Source organism: Mytilus californianus, unplaced genomic scaffold (genome assembly GCF_021869535.1).
Source record: "Mytilus californianus isolate M0D057914Y unplaced genomic scaffold, xbMytCali1.0.p SCAF_11, whole genome shotgun sequence".
NCBI classification, from domain to species: Eukaryota; Metazoa; Mollusca; class Bivalvia; order Mytilida; family Mytilidae; genus Mytilus; species Mytilus californianus.
Window position 1 is genome coordinate 13,087,792 of NW_026262593.1, and position 27,721 is coordinate 13,115,512.

Sequence of the window (27,721 nt, forward strand, 5' to 3'; positions counted from 1 at the left end):
GAAATCAGAATATAAACTTATGTTTAACTGTTGGGCATTCAATATTATTTTAAAAGATTTGTGTGATCCAATGAACAATAAAAAAAGCGTATAGTACTCGGGGTACATTATATGTCTTTGGGACAAGGATATTAGAATATTACAGAGACAATAATGTCTGCTCAGTATTTATTTCTTTCAAAGGTCGTAACACCTACTTAGATGGACGATTCAAATATAGATTATATTGCTAACGTGATAGTAACCTATCCTCAAACCATGTCTTCACAATATGGTTTACATTCTAAGTTGATGCCATGTGCAAGCCTGAAAGCTCTCTCCTTATGGGGATCAGGTATTATTATGTACATCATGTCCCAGTGGGAAATAAACAAATAGAAAGATCTTTTAACTATTCGGAGACCTACATCTAGAATACATAGTACAAAAAATGCAAAAGAGAGATGTGATAAACAAAGGTGATACTAGAATACGTAGCATCATATAAATGGAACTATTGAGCACTTTCACAGTTGCCGTTAAATAAGGCAACAGTAGTATACCGCTGTTCAAAAGTCATAAATCGTTAAGCGTCTTTACCACCTGGCTCTAAATGTGACAATTAGAAATTAGAATGCAGGTCAGAGTAATTGATGGCCTAGTTATATCCGTGATATATTCATTGATGGGAAGATGAATACTATCAACATAATCAAATGTTATCATTATTAATTATAAAGCAAAAAAACATCATATGAATCGAGGACCATCAAATAAAATTTATCTGGCTAACTTTTATTTGTTTTGATTGGCCTCTATTAATCTTGGTGCAAGTAGTCAGTGTTTCGGTACTGGCATGAGTTTTACAAACATGACATGAGTTTACTGGCATGAGTTTTACACATGACATGAGTTTACTGGCATGAGTTTTACAAACATGACATGAGTTTACTGGCATGAGTTTTACAAACATGACATGAGTTTACTGACATGAGTTTTACAAACATGACATGAGTTTACTGACATAAGTTTTACAAACATGACATGAGTTTACTGACATGAGTTTTACAAACATGGCATGAGTTTACTGACATGAGTTTTACTATTGTAAAATTCCCGGGGGCAAATTATAAAAATATTTTAACAAACTAAGGTTCCAACTTCATCAGGCAAAGTTGACCTTAGAGAATTTAGCTATACATTCTAGACCAATATTGGTCTGATAACTCCACAGTTTTGACATGTTTATAAATCCTTATTTCTCAAATATTTGATTTGAACATTCCTGGTGTAGATAACTCCAGAAAATGGCATCGAACAAACCAAATTTATCAGGTGTCATTTTCATAACGGATACTAGAAGGTTAGAGAAAGGAGCACAGCTGCTATCTACCGGAATGCCAAATGACTGTTGAAAAATATTACTTTTAATCAATACAAATATGGTGTCACTCAAAACTCAAAAAAAGCTACTCCATGAAGAAAGTCGCACACTTTATGTACCAGCGTTCATGTAGTTAACTGATATTTATCGAAATTTCTGATATTGTTCTTAGTTTTATTTCAATGAGTAGTGAAAGTAGATTTGATTTTATGTTTTCTTGTGAAGAATATGACATATGAATGATAAATGTTAATGGCATAAGTGAGATGTATACTTACAGAAACAACATTAACAATCATGCATGAGCTATGTAATTCACAAGTAAGGTTTTATATGAATAACTGTTTCCTTTAAATTACCTAGTATATTACTAAATATATAATAGAGGTAAGCAGCATTTTTTTCTTTTTTATCACTTTTCAAGGTGTCTGATCTGATCTGATCTGATCTGATCTGATTATCTTATCTTATCTTATCTTATCTTATCTTATCTTATCTTATCTTATCTTATTACATATCTTTTCATAATATTTCACCGTGATAAAGCCAACATTGAAAATACAAATCCTTCATTTTATACTACTTTAAATGATTGAAAATTACACATTGTATGTAACATAAATTATGAAAATAAAATGAAGTATGATTGCCAATGAGACAACTCACCACCAGAGACCAAATGACGGAGATGTGAGCAACTATAAACCACTGAATTACAGGACCCTGACTGGGGATAGACACATACAGAATGTGGTGGGGTAGACATTTGTGTGAGCACTCATTCAACACTCCCCTTAACCTGATGCAGTAGTGGAACAGCACAGAATAGAAAAAGAAATTAAATAGAAATCAGATGAAAAGACTTTAAAAGACAAAATTTACTGATCAAAGAGAACTTGTAGTTCAGAAAGCTAGTTGCTTCTTTGTTTACACGCCATTAGTTCACAATAGTCACTGAGTGCATTTTGTTTCTTTAATTTTCAATAGGCTTAAAAGAAAACATCTTTTTATTCCAGTACTTTGTGTTCATTCTCGTCAACATTGCTTAATTTAAATGATTCTATGTAATAATTGCAATAGTTCAGACCAAAAGTTTAACGTTGTCATTAAATAGTTTATAAATGATGCGACGCTATCTTCTGTATTGACTTACAAACAATCTAATACTTATAGTTTTTTAGATTCTAATACGGTACATCTAATCGTTAATTACTTATGTTATGATTATGGTGATTATTTCATAACTATGAGTATAAGGTCACCTTAAAAATAAAGTTATCTTTCAATTTTATTTGACTAAAATGCAGTATCTAACGAAGAAAAAATAAATGTAAAAAAATCACTCTTCTGCTAATTTTGCTGAATAATAGAATACACAACGAACATTCAATTTACTGCATTAACACAGTAAAATATATTTTCATTGAATTTATAACTAATCAATATTCCAATAGAACAACCAATGTGAATATAAGGATGTGGCAAGTTATTAATGAACATCATATAAGAATGCTTGACCATCAACCTGGTTACAAACTAACAACTGATTCCTTCTATCACTGAAATGAATGCAATACGGATCCCTCGGTCCACTGCTTTTGTCTAGGATACGTTTACTTTGTTGCCCGTCTGCTGATATCACCGTGACACCACCAGCATTATCTGCAGCAAACACTATACCATTCAATCCACATGTAATACCACGCACTGCCGACAGTAAATAAGATGTTACTGTCCACTGAATGTTGCCTTGTCTATCACAACAATTAACGCTTCTCTCTTCTGACTTCGGATAATAAATCTGACCGGAGTTTCCTACGCATAGATATAATGTTGAATGGCTATCAAATTTAATGTCTGATATCAATGTTCCCGATAATGTTATAATTCTAATACCTATATTTCCACAACGTAGGAATAATTTGTCGTGTTTGTATGCTATTCCATATACTTTTTCAGAAGACGTGTAAAAGGTGTCTAATTGCTCGTTCTTGGTATTGAAGGTGCAAACTTTCTTTTCTGCAATAAACGAAATTGCAACAATATCATTACATATATATGTTATGTCGTAAGGTTTCCATGGCATTTTAAATTCTTTAATTCGACCCCCACTTTGATTGTACATTAGAATTATGTTGTATGTCTGATTTACCAACAATATATCACCATCTGGTACAATCTCACACCCAGCCAATTTGCAATTCTCACTTTGAACTTTGAACGAAGTATTTTTCTTCAATGTAATTGAGTGTATATCTGAAACGCATTTTCTACTTTTGCAAGGTAATATTATCTGAGCCTGTTTTTCTGTAGTAACTTCTGTGCACACGGTACTGTCAAATGTTTTGATGGAAATTTCACCCCAAACTTTGACGTTCTGCAACGATTTAAGACCATTTGATACTTGTAATTGTACATCAACTGTTTTCAATTCAGGATTAGTTTTTAGCTCTTTGATATATGAATGTTCCTTTTTGACATCCTTTTCGATCTCACGAAGAGCTAAAAATATTTGTAAATCTGTAGAATGACTTTTCATCTGATTAATGTTGTTAATTGCTTTTTCAACGTTTTTTATTTTACTATCTATTATAGACATAAAACCTTCAGCTTTTGTCTTGACCTCCTGCTGTTTGTCTCTTATATTTTTGTTCATTTCTAATTCCAAAGAGTCTAGATGACAGTTGATCTGTTTTCTAAGATCTGGTATTTCTTTCTGGTAGGTTTTAGTTTTCTCGTCCATATGCTTTAAGTTACTTCTTTTTTCGTCCATTATCTTTTGAAAAATGCTTTGAATTTCAGATAAATTTTGCTCAATATTTGTTACAGATGACGATGTTTTTATATTTTGTACAACATTTCGAAGGGAATCGATCTCACACTTTTTGTGATCTTCTTTCGCACATTTGACACAGCAAGGAGAAACATGGTTGGTACAATACAATTCATACTTCTCTTCGTGTACACTGCAGTGGTGTTTGATTTCAAGTGCAGATTGCGGCAGCTTTTGGTAGTCCCTAATCGATATTTTTTTATGATTCTTTGTTAGTTTCCTACGGCTGTGAAGATCGTCGCACTCAATACAAAAAGCTTCTTCACATTCGGAACACCACAATGCTGCTGGTTTAGAGATATTCTGGAGTTGACAGACATCACATAAGGATTCTGCTGTCGCCATCTGGCCTGTTATTAAGAAAATACCAATGTGTATCAAAGAAAATGTCAAAAGAAAAACTATTTCATAAGACACTTTTTCAAAACTAACAACATAATGGAATGCTTACTATAATTTGATATATAAGGCTTGAACTGTAGGTGTGCATTTCCAGTAAACTCACAAGCGCCTGGCTACTTTACGTTAAGAATGTGAATTGGTGGGCTTTCCGTTTTACAGAATTTGGAAGTCCTTCGGTTTATGGTCAATATGTCATGCCAGTTTTTTTTTCACATTTTTACCGTTGGTTAGCTTTGCCTTTATTTATTTTCTTGTACTATCTGCATGACTTGCATTCTGACATGCATGTCCATTAAAAAGAGAGAGAATAAACCATGGGACAACAGAAAATCTAATAAACAACAGCGAAAAGACAAAAAACAATAACAAAACATTATATCTTTGTTGACATATTTGTTTGTTTTTATAGTAATTGAGATTATAACACAATGTTGGCTGTTGTACCCCTATTTTTGATATTGGAGTTCGGTATTTTTGTTGTTTTACTTTTTACATAGAAAACTAAAGATTGAGCAACACGAACATCACCTAAACAGGATGCCTATCGAAATTTTTTCTTTCCGGGCATTTTAGTCTGATAGAAGTAGCGATTACAAAGGTGATGATAGTTGATCCAGTAACTATTAAGAGAAACGTAAGTCTTTTAACATGTGGTGTACGGTATCGTGTTTTTTAATTTTTTCTTATTTTTGCATATTTCATAATGTGTCAAATTTACCCAGACGAGAAGTTTTATTTGTGGGACAAAAGGCCTTTATGTAGATGCAAGAAGATGTGGTATGAGTGCCAATGAGACAACTCTCCATCTAAGTCTCAATTTGTAAAAGTAAACCATTATAGGTCAAAGTACGGCCTTCAACACGGAGTCTTGGCTCACACCAAACAGCAAGCTATAAAAGGCCCCCAAAAATGACTAGTATAAAACCATTCAAACAGGAAAACCTACGGTCTAATCTATATAAATAACGAGAAACGAGAAACACTTATGAACCACATCAACAAACGACAACCACTGAACATCAGCAAACAAATGCAGCGGATTTAAACGTTTTAATAGGCGCCAACCTTCACCCTACCTTAAACAGTAGTGTAACATCACAACATAGAAAGACACACTATAAAATATCAATTGAAATGGCTTAACTCAATCAAAAGACATATTAACAAAAACAAGTGAACATACACTAAACGAATAAATTTGATCTATGACAAAATGTAAATACAAAATTAATAAAACAAGGGGGTTAGATGTAAAACAATATCAGAAAGACAACTATAACCTTGGACAAAATAAATAACGTACACAGGTAAATAAAAATAATTTTGTTGTAAGGTATACATGGAGTACGGAAATAATTTTTTGTTCCTAGTACGAGAACAAAAGTGAAAATGTATCGTCATACTAAACACTTATCAAAGGTGGTATATATTAAAAATAGTGAGACTAGATATAACACTGAATAAGTAAACATTAAATAACAAAAATAATATTATATCAACAGGTCAAATTAACACGAAAGTGCGATTTGAGAGTACTCGCAGTTACTGAAAGCTAGTTAAAAGCCAAAATTAATTATTAATAAAAACCATGCATCAGAGACTAAAATAAACTAAAACACATCCCAGGGATTTAGCGTTTTAAAGTTATGGACAGTCAAAGAAGACATGACTTGTGCAATGCCAAAATAAAAGTATCGCCAGGCAGTAGGATAGTTAGGAGTTAACCTGTTAATAAATATGTATAATGTAATATATAGATAGAGTAATCTCTATATAGAAAATGAACGTGGATGTGTATTTATACATCCTAAAAAACCGTTTGAAAAGAATACAATTTTAGTTATGTTTTAATTTGCTGATGACAAAATCGATATTTGTGCCAATGTAAACTATATTCAAAGATCTAATTACAACATTGGTAAGATAACCTTTACTAATAAGTTTGTTTAAAGGTTCGATGAGTTTACACGGATCACATAGTGATTTCCGCGCTTTTAGTACAATATTACCGTAAAATTTAGGATGTGAAATACCGTTTTTAATACGTTTTCTACAGGTACAGACAAATTTACTAATCAAATCTTTGTATCTATGAAAGAATTTAGTAAAAGTTTATGAACAAAGTTCATACTTTTTTAAAAGAAATTTAAATTAGAATTTACAAATAAAAGAATTTTCCCAATGTTTTATTGAAAAAATTAATATAGTCAAGTTCATATTCATCTACGGTCGATAGTTTGAAACCTTTTATCATTAATCTTTATCCAATAGAAACGTTCGGGGTTTTTTTTACTTGTTTTTACGATTCTGAGGGTTCAAATTCTTCTTCAACCTATAGGTAGCTCGTAGTGGTTTTAATACAATTGTTTAATGGAGCATTCCTCTTTTTTTTTCTTTTTTTTTATGCTATAATTTGGTTAAACGTTTTTTTGAAGCTTGAAAAAGAGAGGAGAAAGATTTTATATTGAATTCCTCATTAAAATCATTCATATCTTGAAAGTGATGCAATACCATGCATATATAATTTTATAAAGAAAATGTTCTTACCCAACAGATGGTATTCATAAAGCCGACGAAATAATCGAAAATGTCTAGCCTAGTTATTCTTTTTAAGCCTAACAAGGAAGTTCAATATTCAAAGAGGTTATGTTATCGCATTTGTTAGCTGTACATTTACCTTTATCTATTCTGCTTGCCGCTTATCTCAGATTAACCACTGTGATTGGTGTCGTTGTTTAACGTCGAGATTCAAGAATTTAAACCTTCCTTTTTACGACTGCACCTTAAAATCATCACATTCATATGTTGTCCATATCACAAAACTATTAAATGCTTTATATCAAAATCAAATAAAGTCCAGCACTAATCTTCTTGCAGTGCCCAAGTTCTACTAGCATGATTAAATTTTATGATACATTGTTAAGCGGCAAATTGGTCTATATTACAATAAACCGAGTATTATTTATTTGCAAAAGATTGGATTTCGATTTTAAGAAATTTTAAAGTTGATTTTCCTTCATCTTCAGTTTTTAGGTTTTCCTGCCAAAAGAAGTTAATGGTGTTTGGGATCAACTTTTTCAATTTATTTTTGCAAGGATGATTGTCTACTTTTTTTAGGAATTTTTATTAACCAGCTTATGGAGTATTTGGTTTTATGGCTAATTAATTACATGCAAAGTCATATTCGATCGAGATTTTGTTCCCTATAACGTTTCTGAAAGACTAGTGTCAAGCTATCCAGCAATTCTCATCCTGCGATTCTCTTTATAAAAAACTATCCTGCAATTCGTCATCCTGCAATTGCGTTTGGCAAACTACTTGAGCGACAATTTTCTTTTTCTTTAAAATCATAGTTTTTGACTTTTTTGTTCGAAAACAAGATTTATATAGAAAATCAAAGATTTTTATATCCCATTAACAAAATTCTAACTTTAGTTTACAGATTTCTAAATCATATTTACGGTTTTGAAATTAGCATTTACAATTAAAAAAATCATGATGACGATTCATTCAAAGTATTATCTGTTAAGTCCAGGGTGTGATTCGTATTTACGAATGTTTAACCCACATTCGCGATTTTCACAACTCATATTAACGACTAAAAATATAGAATTTTGAGGTAAAATAATTTTTTGCATGGTATACCGACAATACAACTTCTATTTGAAACTTCATAACTCACATTTCCGACCCATTGCCTCGGCAGTTCTAGATCTGTATGGCTAGGGATTATGGACTCTGCTCTCATAAATAGCTATTGGCATGTACTTCAACGGGAGGGTGAAGAATTTCTGGGGTAAGCATTTTTAAAGGCCGAAAATTTCGTCCGAAACATGGAAATAAAGCCAAATTTGATAAAATACGCATTCGGGACACCTACTTTCCGACCCATTGTCTCGGTAGTTCTTTATGGCTAGGGATTATAGACGCTGTCCTAATGAACTATTGGATAGTACTACAACGTGATGGTAAAGAATTTCTGGGGTAAGCATTCTTAAAGGCCGAAAGTTTCGTCCGTAACACGGAAAAAAAGTCAAATTTGATAAAATATTCATTGGGGTCACCCACTTTCCAACCCATTGCCTCGGCAGTTCTGTATGGCTAGGGATTATAGACTCTGCTCTCATAAATAGCTATTGGATAGTACTACAACCTGAGGGTAAAGAATTTCTGGGGTAAGCATTCTTAAAGGCCGAAAATTTCGTCCGAACATGGAAATAAAGCCAAATTCGATAAAATACGCATTCGGGACACCCACTTTCCGACCCATTGTCTCGGCAGTTCTGTATGGCTAGGGATTATAGACTCTACTCTCATAAATAGTTATTGGATATTACTACAGCTGGAGGGTAAAGAATTTCTGGGGTAAGCATTCTTAAAGGCCGAAAATTTCGTCCGAAACATGGAAATAAAGCCAAATTCGAGTGTCTTTTGAATTTTGTCATTACGGGGCCTTTAATAGCTGACTATGCGGTATGGGCTTTGCTCATTATTGAAAGCCGTACGGTGACCTATAGTTGTCAATTTCTGTGTCATTTGGTCTATTGTGGAGAGTTGTCTCATTGGCAATCATACCACATCTTCTTTTTTATATTAAAATGTAGCACTCGGGAGCATTGGAAATCAAAATTTCCATAGTTACCAGGTTCTTTTTTCAGATTGGACAAAAAAATTAAGCCCTGTTTCAGTATCACTGGATAAGTTACTTTTCATCATAGATATCATTAGTATTTATGTGTGGCTTTGCAGAATGAAAGAGGATGTTGGTTATTCGTATATAAAGCAAACATCTCTACGTGTTCTTTGACAATTGACAAATGCGTATATGAAAATAAGGAGATGTGGTATGATTGCCAATGAGACAACTATCCATCAAAGTTCAAATGTTACATGTTTTAACTAAGGAACTCGTTTTACTCATTATACGCAAATTTTGAGAAAACTATCTAGATGGACTACTCAAATATAGATTATATGGGAAGCGTGATGGGTTCCGATTTTTTTTTTAAATTTCAACATCATTTTTTAATATCCTCTGACCCTATCTTCACAATTGGGTTTAAGTTCTAAGCATAAGATAATATGCAAGCCTGAAGATTATCTTCTTTTTGGGGATTTAACAAATAAACGAATGAAGATCTCTCAACTATACGGAGACCAACCTTTTGCAAAAGAGAGAGATGTAATACAAATACAGGTGATGCATGAATACACAGCTACATATAAATGGAACTATTGAGTGCACTCTCAATTGTCATTAAGCGGATTTTGCACCTTGCTCTCACTGTGACATTTTAAGTGTAGGTCAAGGTAATTAATTGCCTTATTGTGTCCGTGAAATACTTCCTTAATGTCATATATTACTATCAACATAACCACAATTTGTCCTTTCTAATTATCAAGTTAAAGTACATCATTTGAATCGAACCAAGGAACATCAAATACAATTTGGCTGGTTCATTTGTATTCATTTAAAAGACCCTCTCTTAATCTTGCTGCAAACAGATACGGAATACTGGTATGTTAGCGAGCGACACAAGCACAGCCAATTGGCTATTGAAAAATATGCCCTTTAATATCAACAAATTTGGTGTCACTCACAGCAAAACTGTTCCACGAAAAAGTCATAGACTTTATGTACCAGTTTCCATGTTATTAAAAAAACTGATGTCAAAACGTATTCAGATGTATTAACTGAATCTTTTTTTCATTCTAGCTTTAATGTTTAAAACGTGTTTTAAAAGATATATTAACTGAATATTTTTATTTTACCGTGGGGCATTCTAGCTTTAAACACAAAGATATCAGATAATCAATACAGACTATGGTAATCTGTAATAAAACAGAAAAACATTTCTTTATAGCTTACAAACCTGAATACGTTTTTTTTTCACATCAGTTAACTACTGTTGCCTCTAATTAGACGTTATTGTCATCTGTTGATACAATTATCAAGTCATCAGGAAGTACATCCTGCATTTAATGCTGCACCTAATGTTTCGATCAATAAATCAAAGCCAGTCAATTGAAAAATCAAGTAAAATCGAATCTATTGAGAGAACGAGAAACACTTGGTAAATATTTCACCAAATAATGGCACTAAAGTCAACATTCTTGACCCTCAGAGATGATATCAAATAAGGCAGTATATTCTTCTTGACATACCCTCAGAGATGATATCAAATAAGGCAGTATATTCTTCTTGACATACCCTCAGAGATGATATCAAATAAGGCAGTATATTCTTCTTGACATACCCTCAGAGATGATATCAAATAAGGCAGTATATTCTTCTTGACATACCCTCAGAGATGATATCAAATAAGGCAGTATATTCTTCTTGACATACCCTCAGAGATGATATCAAATAAGGCAGTATATTCTTCTTGACATACCCTCAGAGATGATATCAAATAAGGCAGTATATTCTTCTTGACATACCCTCAGAGATGATATCAAATAAGGCAGTATATTCTTCTTGACATACCCTCAGAGATGATATCAAATAAGGCAGTATATTCTTCTTGACATACCCTCACAGATGATATCAAATAAGGCAGTATATTCTTCTTGACATACCCTCACAGATGATATCAAATAAGGCAGTATATTCTTCTTGACATACCCTCACAGATGATATCAAATAAGGCAGTATATTCTTCTTGACATACCCTCACAGATGATATCAAATAAGGCAGTATATTCTTCTTGACATACCCTCACAGATGATATCAAATAAGGCAGTATATTCTTCTTGACATACCCTCACAGATGATATCAAATAAGGCAGTATATTCTTCTTGACATACCCTCACAGATGATATCAAATAAGGCAGTATATTCTTCTTGACATACCCTCAGAGATGATATCAAATAAGGCAGTATATTCTTCTTGACATACCCTCAGAGATGATATCAAATAAGGCAGTATATTCTTCTTGACACCCTCAGAGATGATATCAAATAAGGCAGTATATTCTTCTTGACATACCCTCAGAGATGATATCAAATAAGGCAGTATATTCTTCTTGACATACCCTCAGAGATGATATCAAATAAGGCAGTATATTCTTCTTGACATACCCTCAGAGATGATATCAAATAAGGCAGTATATTCTTCTTGACATACCCTCAGAGATGATATCAAATAAGGCAGTATATTCTTCTTGACATACCCTCAGAGATGATATCAAATAAGGCAGTATATTCTTCTTGACATACCCTCAGAGATGATATCAAATAAGGCAGTATATTCTTCTTGACATACCCTCAGAGATGATATCAAATAAGGCAGTATATTCTTCTTGACATACCCTCAGAGATGATATCAAATAAGGCAGTATATTCTTCTTGACATACCCTCAGAGATGATATCAAATAAGGCAGTATATTCTTCTTGACATACCCTCAGAGATGATATCAAATAAGGCAGTATATTCTTCTTGACATACCCTCAGAGATGATATCAAATAAGGCAGTATATTCTTCTTGACATACCCTCAGAGATGATATCAAATAAGGCAGTATATTCTTCTTGACATACCCTCAGAGATGATATCAAATAAGGCAGTATATTCTTCTTGACATACCCTCAGAGATGATATCAAATAAGGCAGTATATTCTTCTTGACATACCCTCAGAGATGATATCAAATAAGGCAGTATATTCTTCTTCCTAAAGCATTTTTCTATTACTAAGCTGTAAGTGCAAGTTCAGTTCTTTGCTTTGCATGTGTTTAATATTTGTATATTACGATGGCAAACCGAATATTTAAAGGAGGGAACCAACCTAGATGTGATGTGACTTACATCAAGCAACATATGACAACAGTGTATGCACAGAGACATGAAAATCTGCCACCTTCCTACTTAAATAGTCAAATAGACTTGGAAACATTATTTTTTTATTAGTTGTTATTGACTTTGAACTAGCTGTCAGTAACTGTTCAGATCTGCACTTTGTTTTTGTTTTTAGGGATGTATGAAAATCTGCCACGTATGGTCCGTGATTTTGTTAGAGATGTTTTTCTGTTTTGTATTGATTTGATGAGTTAAGCCCTTTTCAACTGATTTTTATTGTTTGTTCTTATGTTGTACTGTTACACCACTGTTCCAGGTTAGGGGAGGGTTGGCGCTTCAAACTAGTTTAACCCCGCCACATTCTATATGTACCTGTCCCAAGTCAGGAGCCTATAGTTCAGTGGTTGTCGTTGTTTCATATGTGTAATATTTGTTTTTCTCATATTGTTTTGGTTTAAATTGGGCGGTAAGTTTTCTCAATTGAATTGTTTCATAATTTCCATGTCAGAGCCTTTTATAGCTGACTATATGGCATGGGTTTTTCTCATTGTTGAAGGCCGTATGGTTGCCTATAATTGCTTACATCCACTTCATTTGAACTTTGGTGGATAGTTGGCAATCATACCACATGTCCTTTTTTTTATATATAGACTATATTTCATGGTTCACTGTCAATTTTCAAGCATTTGGTTTGCACAACCAAGGATCGACCCCACTATCTGTTTTCATTATGACAAATTCTGTATAGCACTTTCAAGTTCTTAGCAAAGTCAGCAAACTGTGAAATGCCTGTCATATAAACTCTATTTAAGAAGTGTTCAGGAAGTATCAGAACTATTAATCGTAAAATATGTTATCTCTAGTCCAACTTGATATCTCACAGGAAATGTATTGCTTCTGTTTTTTCTTTTTTTTCAACTTATAAACAGCAGGGGACCAGATATATACTGGTGTAAGTCAATTGAAACCAATCATGGAAATAAAAGCAAACATAGTTTGGTTCAGAAAATGTAAAACAAAGAAAGATAATTCATGAAATTTTTATTCAGGCAAGATGACTTTTTGATAATACTTAAAAATTTTAAGTTGAATTCTCTTTTCAACAAACAAAACAATAACTAGATTGTAGAATAGAAATATAACAACACACATTGAAGATAAATAATTACAAAGGCTTAACTTAAACTTCCTTTAGAAAAAAGGGAAGTAATTTGTCTGAAATATAGCTTTTGGAAATAAAACCATTAAAAAAATCTTTTAACTTTTAATCTTCATTGCCTGTAAGATTCTTTAAATGCTGCATTATCTATAAAAAAAAAGAAAAAAGAAAACAAAAATGTCTTAATGTGGAAAGGATCCAAAATACCATTTGTTTTATTTTTAAGTATACTATTCAAAAGCTATCTTAAATAGTTAAATAATATTAAAAAAATATATCACTATATTTTTTAATTGAAGACCAATTTATATTCCAATGGGAATAACTACAACTGTTAACATATGTCAATTTTGTATTTGTGACAGAACTTACAATACTTCATAGATTAAAAACAATCTTTTCATGCTAAAAATTATGTACTATTCTTGTACCTTTCATTTTAACTATTTGCTATGAAAACCAATTACTATTGAAAACAAAAAGAAAACTACTTTCTTTGTTAATTTAAACATTTACTTTAGGCACAAATCTGTCAAATATTTAACAACCTATAGTACACATAACTCACAAACAATTGGATGTAAACAGCTTTATTATCACACATTATTTCTTTGTAAGAAATACGAAAACAAAAATAACAGTTTTATTTCTACATTATACCCATTCTCCTATGTATTGACTACTGTATTTGAAGGTACAACAAAATCACAAATTTAAAAGTTTTGGTTCATTCATGGTTAGGATATTACAAAAATAACATAAAATTTTCATTTGAAATGAAGAAAAAATATTAATTAAATGAACCAAGATTGGTATTGTAACTTTGAGTCATATATATATATAGGATGGTTTGTACAGATGAAAAACTTTCTACTTTCATAAATAAAATAATTATATTTATAACATTTTCTATTTTTTTAAGTTTAGTCCCAAATAAGCCTCAGTATGTCAAATTTGTGTTTAGTATTATGCAGCATGCTCCTTTGAATAAAATTCAATTAACAAAGAACTTTTCACAGCATTTTAACATGACTAGGATTTCCAGTGTGTGAATTCTTTATAATCATTCTCAGGAAGCCATAACATTTACAAATAAACAAGTGTATTATATAAATAATAACTTAGTCATACACAACTATACATATGTACAACCTTGTATAATTCGTTTACAATTAAAGTGTTATCAGGTCATTTTAATGCAAATTTGTAAAATAACAACCTTGACAATTAGTGGGAGACTATTTTTCAATTATTGTACCTTGTACAGGCTATTGAAAATAATTCCTTGAATGAAATCAAAACGTCTGAGTTACCTCCCTTAGCACATCTTTTTTTTAAAACTTTTAAAAAAGTGAAATCCTTCCATTACATCATTCGAAAATCTCAAAAGAGACATTAGCTGTCAAAATGAGCATCTGGTGCAGTTAAAATGGTATCATTTATATTATTAATCCCTATACAAAAATAATTGACACAAATCTATTTGAGTAGTATAGCAACAGTAACAGTTTTAAATGTACACTTTAAAAAATTCTACTCCTGTTTTTTGTTGGTCTAAAACAAATTACAGAAAATGATTTTTCCAAGATTGTGTGTCAGATATGACAATAGTACTCTTTTAACAGGAATTCATGAGGTCAACTCTTACACAAATTTATTACCCAGATTGCAACAAATCTTAACCATTGCATTCCTACAATTCCTTAATATATATATAACATATGTACACTTATATCACATAGAACCACACATATCCAGTTGGCACATTTGTAATCTGATTAAAGACTGATTCAGTGGATTACAATCAATCAAATTGTCATAACACTAACAACCAACCATATAATTGGTCAGAAATATAGATAAAGTAGATACCTATCCAATCATATCACAGAATACAAGAACAATGTCAGATATTTCTCTTTTCTAGATGAAAATTGTTTAATTTTAGACAGTACTTTCTGATAGTAATAGAACTATTTTATTTCCATTCTTACCCCAATCTACCAGGTTAGAAATATCCTTTATTCTCCAAAAAGAAAATTTAAAGACTAGACTTTAGGTCAACTAACAGGTCTGCCAATTTTCAGCCAAAATGTTTTTACTACATCATGACTAGGAGTTAAAACTAGTACACACACAACCATACACAATGTCTCATGTTTGTAGTTCTTTTTTTTAATCCAATGGATTTACATTTATGTATACATCAATGGGTATAATACATGAACTATTGGTAAACATTTTACATTGTACAACAAAACAAGCACTATATTGTGACTATAATGAATGGATTTTCAATTTAGCACAGTGGTTTCATTAAGACTTTGCAAATATAAAATGTGACCTTTTAGAGTAGTTTATCTAAATCTGTAATACAATAGATACATTAAAGATAAAATTTGCAAAAATATAAATGTCAAATTTTGGAACAAAGATTACAGTATTGACAATAACAACCTAATCTTATATCTGATAGAATATTGCTGTTTTTTCTTCATGACTTTGCTGTTAATGATCTGTACTTTCCACATGATGCTTCAGTTTGATCTCTAAGATGATCATTGCAGTAGCTATATATGTTTACTATGATGAAAAGGTTTACTGACATATAACTTCTACCTCCAAACTTTACACATGTCAAAGTGTACACATAAGTTTTTCGGTAATCTGTTCGGTCCTCACCCTTGTACAACACAAACAACAAGTGACTGGTAAAATGTTTGATTTCTTTTTTCCATTCTAATTGTGTATCAGTAGATACCAGTTCAGGAATTAATGCACATTTTGGTTTGTACACCGAAGCAAGGACTACATTCAACAATAGCACAAATGCATGTTAAATCATCATTTTTTAAGAGCTTCCATCATTGATGTAAAGTCTGATAATCTCTGATAGTCGGGATCCTCGTCCTTTTCATCTTTATCATTGTCTTTGTACGTAGGATTTTTAGATTTATGTGGCAGTCTTAAGGTACACGGTAACATCTCGGGCATAACTGTATGATGAGTGACTAGAGCTAATAAATCTGGCCATTCTTTATCTAAACCCTGAAAAATAAATTAATTTAATATAAAACGCTACTAAAGAGTTATGTCTTGTTATTCTTTTAACTCAGACATTATTTTTCTTTTTTTCAAGATACGTACTCTTTCTTTTCTGCTTTGTTTGGATGAAATAACCTTTTCACATCCTTTATGTGCCGGTCCCAAGTCAGGAGTCTGTAGCTCGTTCTTGGTTCATGTCTGTCATATTTGTTTTTCACATATTGTTTTGATATAAATTAGGCTGTTTTTTTTCTTGGTTGGATTCTTTCACATATTTCATGTCTGGGCCTTTTAAAGCTTACTATACAGTATGTGTTTTCCTCATTGTTGAAGGTTGTATAGTGGCCTATATCTTCTTATATCCACTTCATTTGAACTGTGGTGGATAGCTGTCTCATTAGCAATAATACCACATCTCCTTAATTTTATATTTATAATGAATAAAAGGTTTCAAAATTTTCATATATTATAATTTGTATTAATATCTATAATATTTTTTTATCGTTTCAATTTTAATAATAACAAAATTCCTACAGCATCTGTTGAATCACTTATTTCCATGTTCAAATAATTTATCCCTTGATATCACAAAATGTAATCCAATAATTTTAATTTCTTCTCCATTTATTAAATATTCTAGTCTGTCAAAGGAATTACATGACCTACAGGTCAAGCCAAACCACAAAGAATGAAATAAGCTGAATTTTTAACAATTTGTTCCTTTAGTATGATTAAATAGCGAGGTAAATCAATATCCATATTCAATATGACACCTTGCAGGTAACAAAATAGTAGATAAGAATCTATTATTTCCATGGTGACAATCCTACAAGCAGTTTTACTGAATATTTGATAAGTTATTCCATATACAACAGTAAGGGTATAATACCAGTTTAAGGTAACACTACAAATTTTTATGAAGTAGGGAGGGTCTTTTGGTCAAAATAATTTTTAATGAATTATTAATTATATAAAACACATGAACATTAGAATCTATTTTGTGAAGAAAAAAAATGATTACGAAGTTGCTATAAAAAAAGTTCGGTATGGCAAACCTTAACAAATAACTATGAATTCTCATCATCTATTTTTGGTTTCAATTAAATAGGGAATTTTTGAAATGCTACAATTATAAAAACACATCAGGAAATTTTCACATTTTAACGGAACAATAGGCATAGATGATTGGCATTCAGAATGTGTGGTTATATCTTATTGAAATGCAATCTTGTTATAAATTGTGATCTGTCAGAATTGTTTTTCTCGGAATTTGTCATATTTTTTTTCTTTAATATTATCTCAAATAACACTGAACTGCTTGAATGTAATTCCATATTTTACTTGTATTGTGACTTGTTCCTTTGATTTTAAATATTTTTGAAATATAGTTAGTTTCAATGTTGTTTTAATTTTTTTTTAATTCATATAAACTTAAAGCTAAAGAAAATGCCTAATTCTATTGCAAAAGGAAACATTTTTAGCTGCTTTATTTATTCCTGTTTAGTCTGATTGGCCCTTAGGTTTCAAAGATGAAATCTTGATTTTGTATATGATTCCATGGGAATGTCACCATGTTTGCCAACAAATCATTACAAAATGAGGACTCTCTGTAAGGGTGGAAACAATTTGCTTATCTATTTTTTAATTGGATCAAACAGAAATAAGGTTGTTCTTAGATGTGTGTGGATTCAAAGGAGGAATTTTTATAGAGCCTTCTATTCATTATTCTCGCAAAGATTGGTTAAGTCTTGGTCCATGTACTTATGACATGAAAATATGATTTTTATTCTAGTTATACAAACTTCAGTTGTTGTGCCAGGGACTTTAAACAGTATAGGCTTTGCTCATTGTTGAAGGTCATACAATGGGTGACTTATAATTGCTTGAATCCACGTTTTTTTTTTTAATCTATTGGAAAATTGTCTCATTGGCAATCATACCACATCTCCTTAATTTATATTCATGACTTTCACATATGATTTTGGATATGATGCCATATGATTATATGTAATTGTCTATGGAGCCAATTACTCCTGATACTTACTTTTAACTTGACTCCTCTCTGTGTCTTTAATATAAGATAATGTGAGATTCCTGTTGGGTTGTCATATTTAGGTACTCTGACCGACAGAGCGTAACATCCTGGATGTGTCGTACTATCACGTACTATGAAAGAACCAATATCTTCTTGCTGTAGTATCTCTAAGGCGATTTCTCTACAAAAGAATAAAATTTAGGTAAAAATTAGTCCTACTCTAACATGACCTTTGAGGTCGTTCTCTAAGGAGATTTGATTTCTCTAGAAAAGACTAAAATATAAATACAAACTAGTCCTCCTCTAACATGACCTTTGCTGTCGTATCTCTAAAGTAATTTCTATACAAAAATAAATTAAGTACACAAGTCCTCCCCTAACAAAGTCTTTTTTCAGTAACAGTTTCAATGCAGCGCATTTCTTTGTAATTAAACCCCTTGTCATGTGGTATTCAGAAAAGTGTCCCTCCAGTAAAGTTGTCCTTTAAAACAGTTTAATATCTGAGTATGTTAGTTGACATCAATTGACCATTTTACTGTTGCAAATTCAGTCTCATGGCGGACTTGAGGGGTTAACTTATACAATATGTCTGTGTTACAAATAAACAGAAATATGTTAAGAGCCTTCCAATACAGTTACAGGGGAGGTAATAATGTTGCTAATGTAAAATGTTATTTTTCGCGACGTCAAAACTGTAAAATATTGGGAAAAGATGCATTTTTCGACTGATTTTAATCAATAGCTTGGAAACGAGTACATGGACCCCTCTTTTTTAAAATGACATTTGGTTTGATTATGTATGACGAATATGTGTATCATTTTTTATGAAGAAACGCTGATGAATTTTAAAAAAATTGGATAAATATACAGCAAAAAATGCCAGTTTTTTCTAAAATCATGAAAAAAATAATGAAAACAAATTATTTCCAAAGAATTGTTACACAAACTTAGGGTATACTTATGTAAAAATGATATTCCAAATGTTTTTACAAAAATCCGCTTGTGATTACCTTTTGAAACAAAAAAGTTAGGTATGTCTGTTCAAAGGATAAAAATGTTCAAGAAACCGAAATTTTGAGTAAATGTCTAAAATTTCGACCCCATTTATCACTAAAAGTAGTACATGAAGGTATATTTTTTATAAAATATTTGGATTGACTAGGTTAAAAATAGCTTGTATGCACATTTTCGTCAAAAAAATCACCGTGGGATCAAAAACTGTATCGTATGCCCTTAAGTTTGTTTAATGTATTGCTGGGCAAAATTTTTTTTTCTATCCTTCATAAATAACAATACAAGTATTGCCCCACTGTGCCACACTGCCTACCAGGCATTCTGGAACAACCTGACTCATTCTTAGTTCTTACAAGAACATTTTCATATTAGTTCATTATTTGTCAGTGTGTTTTCCATTGGTCAATATAGTGTGTTTTCATTATTTGTCACTGTGTGTTTTCCATTGGTCAATATAGTGTGTTTTCATTATTTGTCTCTGTGTGTTTTCCTTTGGTCGAAATAGTGTGTTTTCATTATTTGTCACTTTTCATATTATTTCATTATTTGTCAGTGTGTTTTCCATTGGTCAATAGTGTGTTTTCATTATTTGTCACTGTGTGTTTTCCTTTGGTCAATATAGTGTGTTTTCATTATGATTGACAGTAAGTTCAAGGTTTTGACTGTTGGACAAAAATTTCATCCAAACTTCACCCATAAATTTCTAGTTCATTCTCACAGAAGTTATATATATTTTCTCCCTAAAGCTGATGAGTTTGTATTATTCATATAAATGAAATGTTTATCCCCATTATATAAAGATGTGTCATTTTCTAGAGGTCATTTATTCAAGATGAAAGTAACACATCTATAAATCAACAGAATGTTTCCCTTCTAGACATGCCTGTATCATTTGCTTTTTCCAGTAATTCAACCAGAAAAAAAATAAAGGGAAAAGCTCAGATTTTAGCATTACTCTTTTATGTATCTGCAAACATTTTAATCTCTGCATCACAATTGACATTTGTTTACCCTTTTTTGGACCCCTTTAATAATAATTCATCATTGAATTTTACAGTTATTTTTTAAAACTTTTGGCTCAAAGTATTTCTGATGAAAAGTAATGCTGAAGAGTGCTTCTCATGTAAAAATTTCTATCTATTTAATATATCTAAATATCTATTTAGTTACATTTTTAAACAGGTGTTGTAATCTGTATGAAAGTCTGAACAACATACAAGGTTTTGTGTGGTCTGGAAGTTTTAACTAGTGAAAAATAACCTTAATACATGAGGACAAAAAAGCTATGCATTATAAGACAAGAGTATTGTAGTCTTTAAAAATATTGGAACCTTTTATAGCTTACTAAGCAGTATGCGTTTTGCTTATTGTTGAAGGCCATATGGTGACCTATAGTTGTTAACTTCTCTGACATCATTTGGTCTCTGGTGAAGAGTTTTCTCATTGGCAATCATATCACAGCTTCTTATTTTTTTTATTTAACATGTTTCATGTAATATCATGATGTAGTATTAAAACCTGGTATGTTAGCATATCTTTTATAGACCCTGTTAAATTTATCGAATACTTTCATAAACACATATATATCATAGAATGAAACAAATATTAATTACAGATGTATCAATTCATGACACAAAATCATTAAGCACACATGAAAAAGAAACACCAAAAGCAAAGGAAAAGTGCTATTATTGCTGTTCTTTGTCGCAAAGTCACAGTGAGACCTTTAACATGGAGCAAACACTATCAACTCCCTTCAATTTCAAGACGGCTTTAAGCACTGGTCTGAGTCATATATTTTACTAGATGTATATTGCCTGTTGTTTAATCTAGATGTCTTTTTTTTTGTATTGTTGGGTTGCTGTCTCATTAATGTAAACCCAGTATCCCCTTTAATTAACACTACAATAACTAATTTGGCCAATATTACCTTGGTATTCCTGCTTGATACCAGGAGGCATGGCGTAATGTTTCATCTTGTATATGACTTCTGTCTAGTCCCATCAAAGCTTCCAGCCTGAAATATAAAGGTAACATATTAAACTGTGAAAACTTCTATCCATGATAACCTGGATCATCCTTTTCACATAAAAGGTTTTGTGAAACTGTCTTGACATCTCAGTCAGGTAGCTAATACAATATATGTATAAACATTTTATTATGAGAAACCTGTAAATCATCACAAATAAAAGTAGGACCTTAGAAGGAGCACAATGTTGTTATCTACATCTCAGTCTGTTGTTTACAAGAAATTGTGGAGTGCTTTTAAACTATCAACGGACACAAAGATCATTATACCCATGTTTCATTATAAGGGGACTAAAACAGTAAAATTTTTAATGTAAAACCTAGCACGACAATGAAGAGTGAACTTATAGCTCTCTCATAGTTTTCACTCTATTTTCGTAGAATTTTCTTCATATATAATACAAATGCTCAACTTAATAAAAGGATCACTTTATATATACCCTACAACCCAGTAGATATAATTGATTATTGCCTTGAAGTTGCCAACTTCCCTTCAAAAGCAACATTTATATATAGGCTTCAATGATAAATGAGATGACAAGAGAATTTCATCAGATTTATAATTATACCATGCTTGGGTAAAATGTTAATTGATTTATGAACACCACACATACATTATATATGCTGATGAAGAACAATTGTTCTCCTAGAAATGTAAGCAAATGTTCAAATAAGCACAAGGCAAAAGACTGTGAGTCGGATTGAGGACTTGGTAAATATACACTGCTGCATGATATTGCATAGAGGCAGTTTACCATATATCCGACGACCTCTACGCAATAAGGAACATGTATTATGGAGGAAACTGCCCACACAGTGTGCACTAAAGGTCAAAGGTCAAGAAAAGGACATATTAGCAAGTTTTGACCAATGTTTGGACAGTAATGACTGGAGTTATTATTCAGACAAAGACATAAAAAATTCATTCATAATCTCCTAAAAAATAAGTTTATAAGTCAGAATAAAAGTTACAAGAAGACTAACCTGCTTTTAGGGTTTTTATATTGTGATCTCCTTTGCATAGATCTAGCATTGTGTGGTTCATTTCTCACAAAAAAATAGGCCATAGGAATATACATTATCCTACATGTCACTTGAAATAAAACACAGAAAAGTTTGGTACTTTGTCAACAACTTATACTTCCACACCTGTTTCTAATGCAAAATAATATAACTTTGTAATTAATCCTTTATCATCTCTCTAAGGTGGCATTGTTCAATTAACAATATTTTGTTAATTAATAATCAGATGTAACATTCCACAGATAAAATACTTCCAGTTTTACATAATCATAGAGAGATAATACTGCTAAGGAATGTCCAATAACATAATATTTCTCCTCTACCACTCCTCACTTGGAAAATGAAAATATAATATGTCAAGAAATATCAGGGCACCAGTATAACTGAAGCTTTATAAATATAAACACTACTTATGTGCAAAAATGGTCAAAATTTAATTTTTTTATTTGATTTAAAATCTTCCACTTTTACACAGGTCAAAGTAACGTTGCGGTGAGAGAATGACCAGTTTTTTTCTTAACATTGATAAAAATTATAATTATTCATATGATATATCCTTGGAAAAATAAAAGTCACATTATAATCTTAATGTTTTGTAAAGTTAAAATTTCCATTTAAGTATAAAATTCCCGAAAATCCAACTGACGCTGTGTGTGATGTATTTTTTTCCTTAAGTATGCAGAATGACGAAACATTGGCGTTATCTCTAGACAGTAACATCCGTTAGGTATGTGCAGATTTGACAATCCAGGTAAGTCACAGGTAATTAATGAGGGTATAGGTAAATATAATTACATCTGACTCAATGTTCATACATCATCAACCAGACTTCTAAAGATGTTCTCTGTCAAACTTTAACCATAGATACAACACTGATATCATCATAGGTCAAACTTTTAACATTATAACAACATTAATATTGTACGTGCATTACATTGTGCAATGAAAGAAATATTTGTACATAGACTGCAGAGGAATGATGTATTAAATAAGGCTAAAATACATTAAAAAAAAACATCGGTTTTCCTTACACTTTGAAAGTATGCTGTTCTTGAGGAATATTCTCAATTTAGCAAACTTCAGAGGAAATACATAAAACAATAACAAGTTTAAGGTCTATTACAAATCCAACATCCTACTAACCTTGATGATAAGTACCAAACAATACCATTTTTTTCAATGTTTTATCAATTGATTCCATTTTACCATGTAAACATGAAACAGAGGGACATAAAAGTATGATGTCATTATTTAGATAATGAGACTTTTATGTAAATATTTTCCCTTAGTAGACAACCATAACATTGAACATCAAATAATTAATTGATGTACTAAAAAGGAAAGTCAACTTCCGTCTTTCATTATACTTCATGTTACAGAAAACATTAATAAATGATCAAACTTCTAAAATTTCGTTAGCTGTTCAGCTTCAACCATATTTTTCTGACTTATTATACATCATATGTATCAATTGAGGGCTTCAAAATTGTTTTCAGCCTTAAGATGTTTATTACTTTTGGAATTTTACAAATCAAATGTCAACTGTTGAAAAAGTGAAATGTCAAGTGTTCAAAAATATTCTCTGAAATGAAAATTAAAGTCCAGGACTTTTGGATTTTAGAAATTAAAGATCCACCTTTCAGCTTTTACTTTGGAATAAAAGGTCATATCTGACACTCCATTGATTTGGTCACCTGATAATAATATCATGTATCTTATATATGCATATGAAAAATCATATATTATTCAAGAAGCCAAACAGTCACTGTTATTATTTTTGTTTCATTTAGAAACAAAATACCGAAATACCGGTAGTGAATTATTAAAGGTTCTTTTCCTGATATTTTTTTCCTACTAAATATTACATGTGAAATAAGATACATTCCTTTAAGCTAAATGTCAATTTATGTTTTTACTTTTTAAATATAATATTGATTTTGAAGTCTATGTTAAAATTGACACTCGGGACAATATAAATAATATCTGAAAGTCACTACTGCTAATTCCAGAATCTAGAAATCTAGTTAATGCTCCAAAATATATATGAAACTTGAAAAACTTAGGATGTTTTATTCTCCTTCAAATATGGTGTTGTAATGCAGTTATAATTAAGCAGGAATTCATAACACAGAAACTCACTTCCTTATCTTTAGAATTCTAATTATTATATTTTATGAATGGGTAAATTATGATTTACAATCATTGAAGTATTCCAGGGTTATCTTATAAAACAAAGTCTTTATTCCCAAGGTTTAATGAGATAATATGGGTACAACACTAAATAATGAAATTCCTGTATTACTAATTTCAAGCAATATTGGATAAACTGATTGTTTTATCTGGGTGTATATGAGAACTTATAATTGTGTATCTATTCAGGGCAGATATAATCATTATCATGCAATAGAATATTCCTTCCTATAGATTTTACTAATCAACTTTGAAGCCTGGTTTGATAAATTCAAAGATTTCAGAAGAATTTTAATATGCAAAAGTACATCTTGCTTCTAAATAGAGCCAACATCCCCATCTAAAACCTATTAGGAAAGTTACAACAGTTAACTGTTCCCTACTGATTCACAAAATAAATAATCAGACCACAGAGGTAGTTATATCCAACTTTTGTTTTTAGTACATGATTTCCTCTGAGCTAAGATTCTAACACACATAAAAATAAGGAGATGTGTGATAAGGAGATTGTGGTGACATGGATGTAAGCAAATATTATAAAATGTCACCTTAAAACCTTGAACAATGAGGGAAAACCCATACCATATAGTAAGCTATTAAAAAGGCCCGAACATGACAAAATAAAAATCAATTTAAACAAGAAAACCAAAAGCCATATTTATGATACAACCATTAATGAGAAACAAAATAACAGACAGAAATCAGTGATCCACTGAGTTACAGGCTCCTGACTAAGTGGGAAAGGCACATACAGAACGTTGCTTCAAGCATTCATTTCTTATGTGCTGCTAACATGCATCATTTACAGCAGAATATCATCTTGAAAGTTCAACATCTTTGCAAACAGTAAAATAATAACTAAAATTTCGAAAATTATGATATATTTGACTCCAATACAAAAGGGGGTAATGACTGTAATAATAATACCACATTTCACAACAAATAATATAAAAGGAAATATTCATCAATGGAAATCAATTTCTGTACAATTTATCTTATTGAGCATTACCATTCCACCACGCTTCACATATTCACTTCAAACAAATGTCAAAATTAAAGGAACTTTTTTTTTATATTTTAACACTTAAAACCTCAGTACCATAACATTATCAATTATAACATAAATGATCGAAAAAACTCAAAACTGCTCCTAGGTTAAATTGAATGGAAATTTTAATTGTTGAGTATTTAATTAACATAATGTTCTAGTTACATTGTGAGGTGAGATGTTTGGTATGATGAATGGAATAACACACATCAAAGACCTCAAAGTCTCTTCAAAGTAAAAGAAAATTGTTTGAAAGTGAAATAAAACAAAGAATTTTGTTCCATGAGAAATTCTTGTACAATGTAGTACTTTGGTCTAAATAAACATAATGCTGAACACCTGATTTCAAAAGTTTACTATACAAATTCCAGCACAAAAAAAATACACCAAAAAAAGCAAAAAAGCACAAATCTAATTAGGCTCAGTCTCAACGGTTATTTAAACAAGCATTCTGTGAGTATTGCATGGCAATACATAGTCCCCTACCGGTTAAAAATTCATTGTAATGGAACGAAATTCTAACTTGATCTATAACTTGTCGTGGTGTAAACTACATAAAATAACAAACAAACCTACCACTAAATTCTTCAAACAATTTACTAAAGAAAAGGAAAAAAATCCAAAATGTCATTTATCTTAATACAATGTCTTTTACAAATCTTTTAGAAAAATGAGTTATTTCCCTTTGAACAGAAATCTAATAAGTATTTCATCAAAAATTTTATTCTAGGGGAAGTTAAAAAATGAGTTATTTCCCTTTGAACAGAAATCTAGTAATTAATAAGTATTTCATCAAAAATTTAATTCTAGGGAAAGGGCTTTAACTGAACAAGGAGAAAAGCTAATATCCTGAAAATCGAACTTGACCTGTAACTAGTCATGATAAAACAATACACCAAATATCAAATCAATATCTTCAAGCATGAAGAAAAAAAGTCTGGAAAACTGATTTGCCGGACTGACAGATGGACAGACGGATAGACAGACTGAGACAGACGGACAGAGTGCAAACCTAAAGTCCCCTTCGACTTGGTCGGTAGGGGACTAAAAAGAGTCTTTGCTTAATCACAACAAAACTATATAAAGTCAAGTATATATCACATTAAAATAGCTATTTTATATACTGAAAAAATGTAGAGAAATAAATACTTATTATTCTTTCATTAAAATTATTCTATGTTTTGATAAAATTTATTACGATTGAGTTAATCTCTAATAGCCAGAAACTCTATGATACTATATTTCATAAGCAATAAAAAAAAAAAAATAAAAATTTTAGTTTTAAGGATTCTTTTTTACTGTATTATACTTTCAGTGGAATAAACAAACCTTAGAAATAACCTTGGAGTGTTGATACATATTTTTCCAATATACCAAAACTGTTCATTTGTTAGATAAGATCTTGTCATACACATTTTTTTCCTTGTCATGTAACACAGCATTGTTTTTATTTAATATACAGATCTTTTTCCAGGATCAGATTCCTGTGCAATGAATAGGTACGTGTCAGATTTGTTATACCTGCATTTTACAACAATATCTGATCGATATCACTATTAAATATTAAAATTCTAGTTAATGTCTGCAAATGTCGCAACATAAGTATAGAAAATAGCAGTCAGCGACTCTTTTCACAAAAATTATTACTATTAAAATTGATCGTAAGTTAAACTGAAATGTTCATGACTTACAAGTATTTTTTACTCCTAATATTTTTTGTATGATCGTAAGTTAAACTGAAATGTTTATGACTTACGAGTATTTTTACCCATAATATTTTT

At 31.1% G+C, this 27,721-nt stretch overlaps 2 protein-coding genes across 3 annotated transcripts in view; both read right to left on the minus strand.

Annotated features, from left to right (window-relative positions):
• Positions 1 to 2,823: 2,823 nt before the first annotated feature.
• Positions 2,824 to 7,192, minus strand: LOC127720959 (uncharacterized). Its single transcript, XM_052227686.1, has 2 exons — positions 7,146 to 7,192; positions 2,824 to 4,546 (listed from the first exon to the last, which is right to left on the minus strand). Exon 2 carries the CDS (start codon positions 4,539 to 4,541, stop codon positions 2,853 to 2,855), a length of 1,689 nt encoding a protein of 562 aa, XP_052083646.1. The 5' UTR covers positions 4,542 to 4,546; positions 7,146 to 7,192; the 3' UTR covers positions 2,824 to 2,852.
• Positions 7,193 to 13,422: 6,230 nt separating this feature from the next.
• LOC127719589 (uncharacterized) overlaps positions 13,423 to 27,721 on the minus strand; it is an 88,545-nt gene continuing 74,246 nt past the window's right edge. For both annotated transcript variants that reach the window (XM_052225810.1, XM_052225809.1), the window contains 3 exons: positions 21,582 to 21,668; positions 18,647 to 18,818; positions 13,423 to 16,605 (listed from right to left, as the gene is read on the minus strand). In XM_052225810.1, coding sequence (XP_052081770.1) covers positions 16,402 to 16,605; positions 18,647 to 18,818; positions 21,582 to 21,668 — 463 coding nt within the window. In that variant the 3' untranslated portion in view covers positions 13,423 to 16,401. The remainder of the gene's footprint in view (positions 16,606 to 18,646; positions 18,819 to 21,581; positions 21,669 to 27,721) is intronic.

Excerpts from the sequence above, each read along its gene's own strand:
- LOC127720959 (XM_052227686.1), bottom strand. The coding sequence starts at position 4,541 with ATGGCGACAGCAGAATCCTTATGTGATGTCTGTCAACTCCAGAATATC.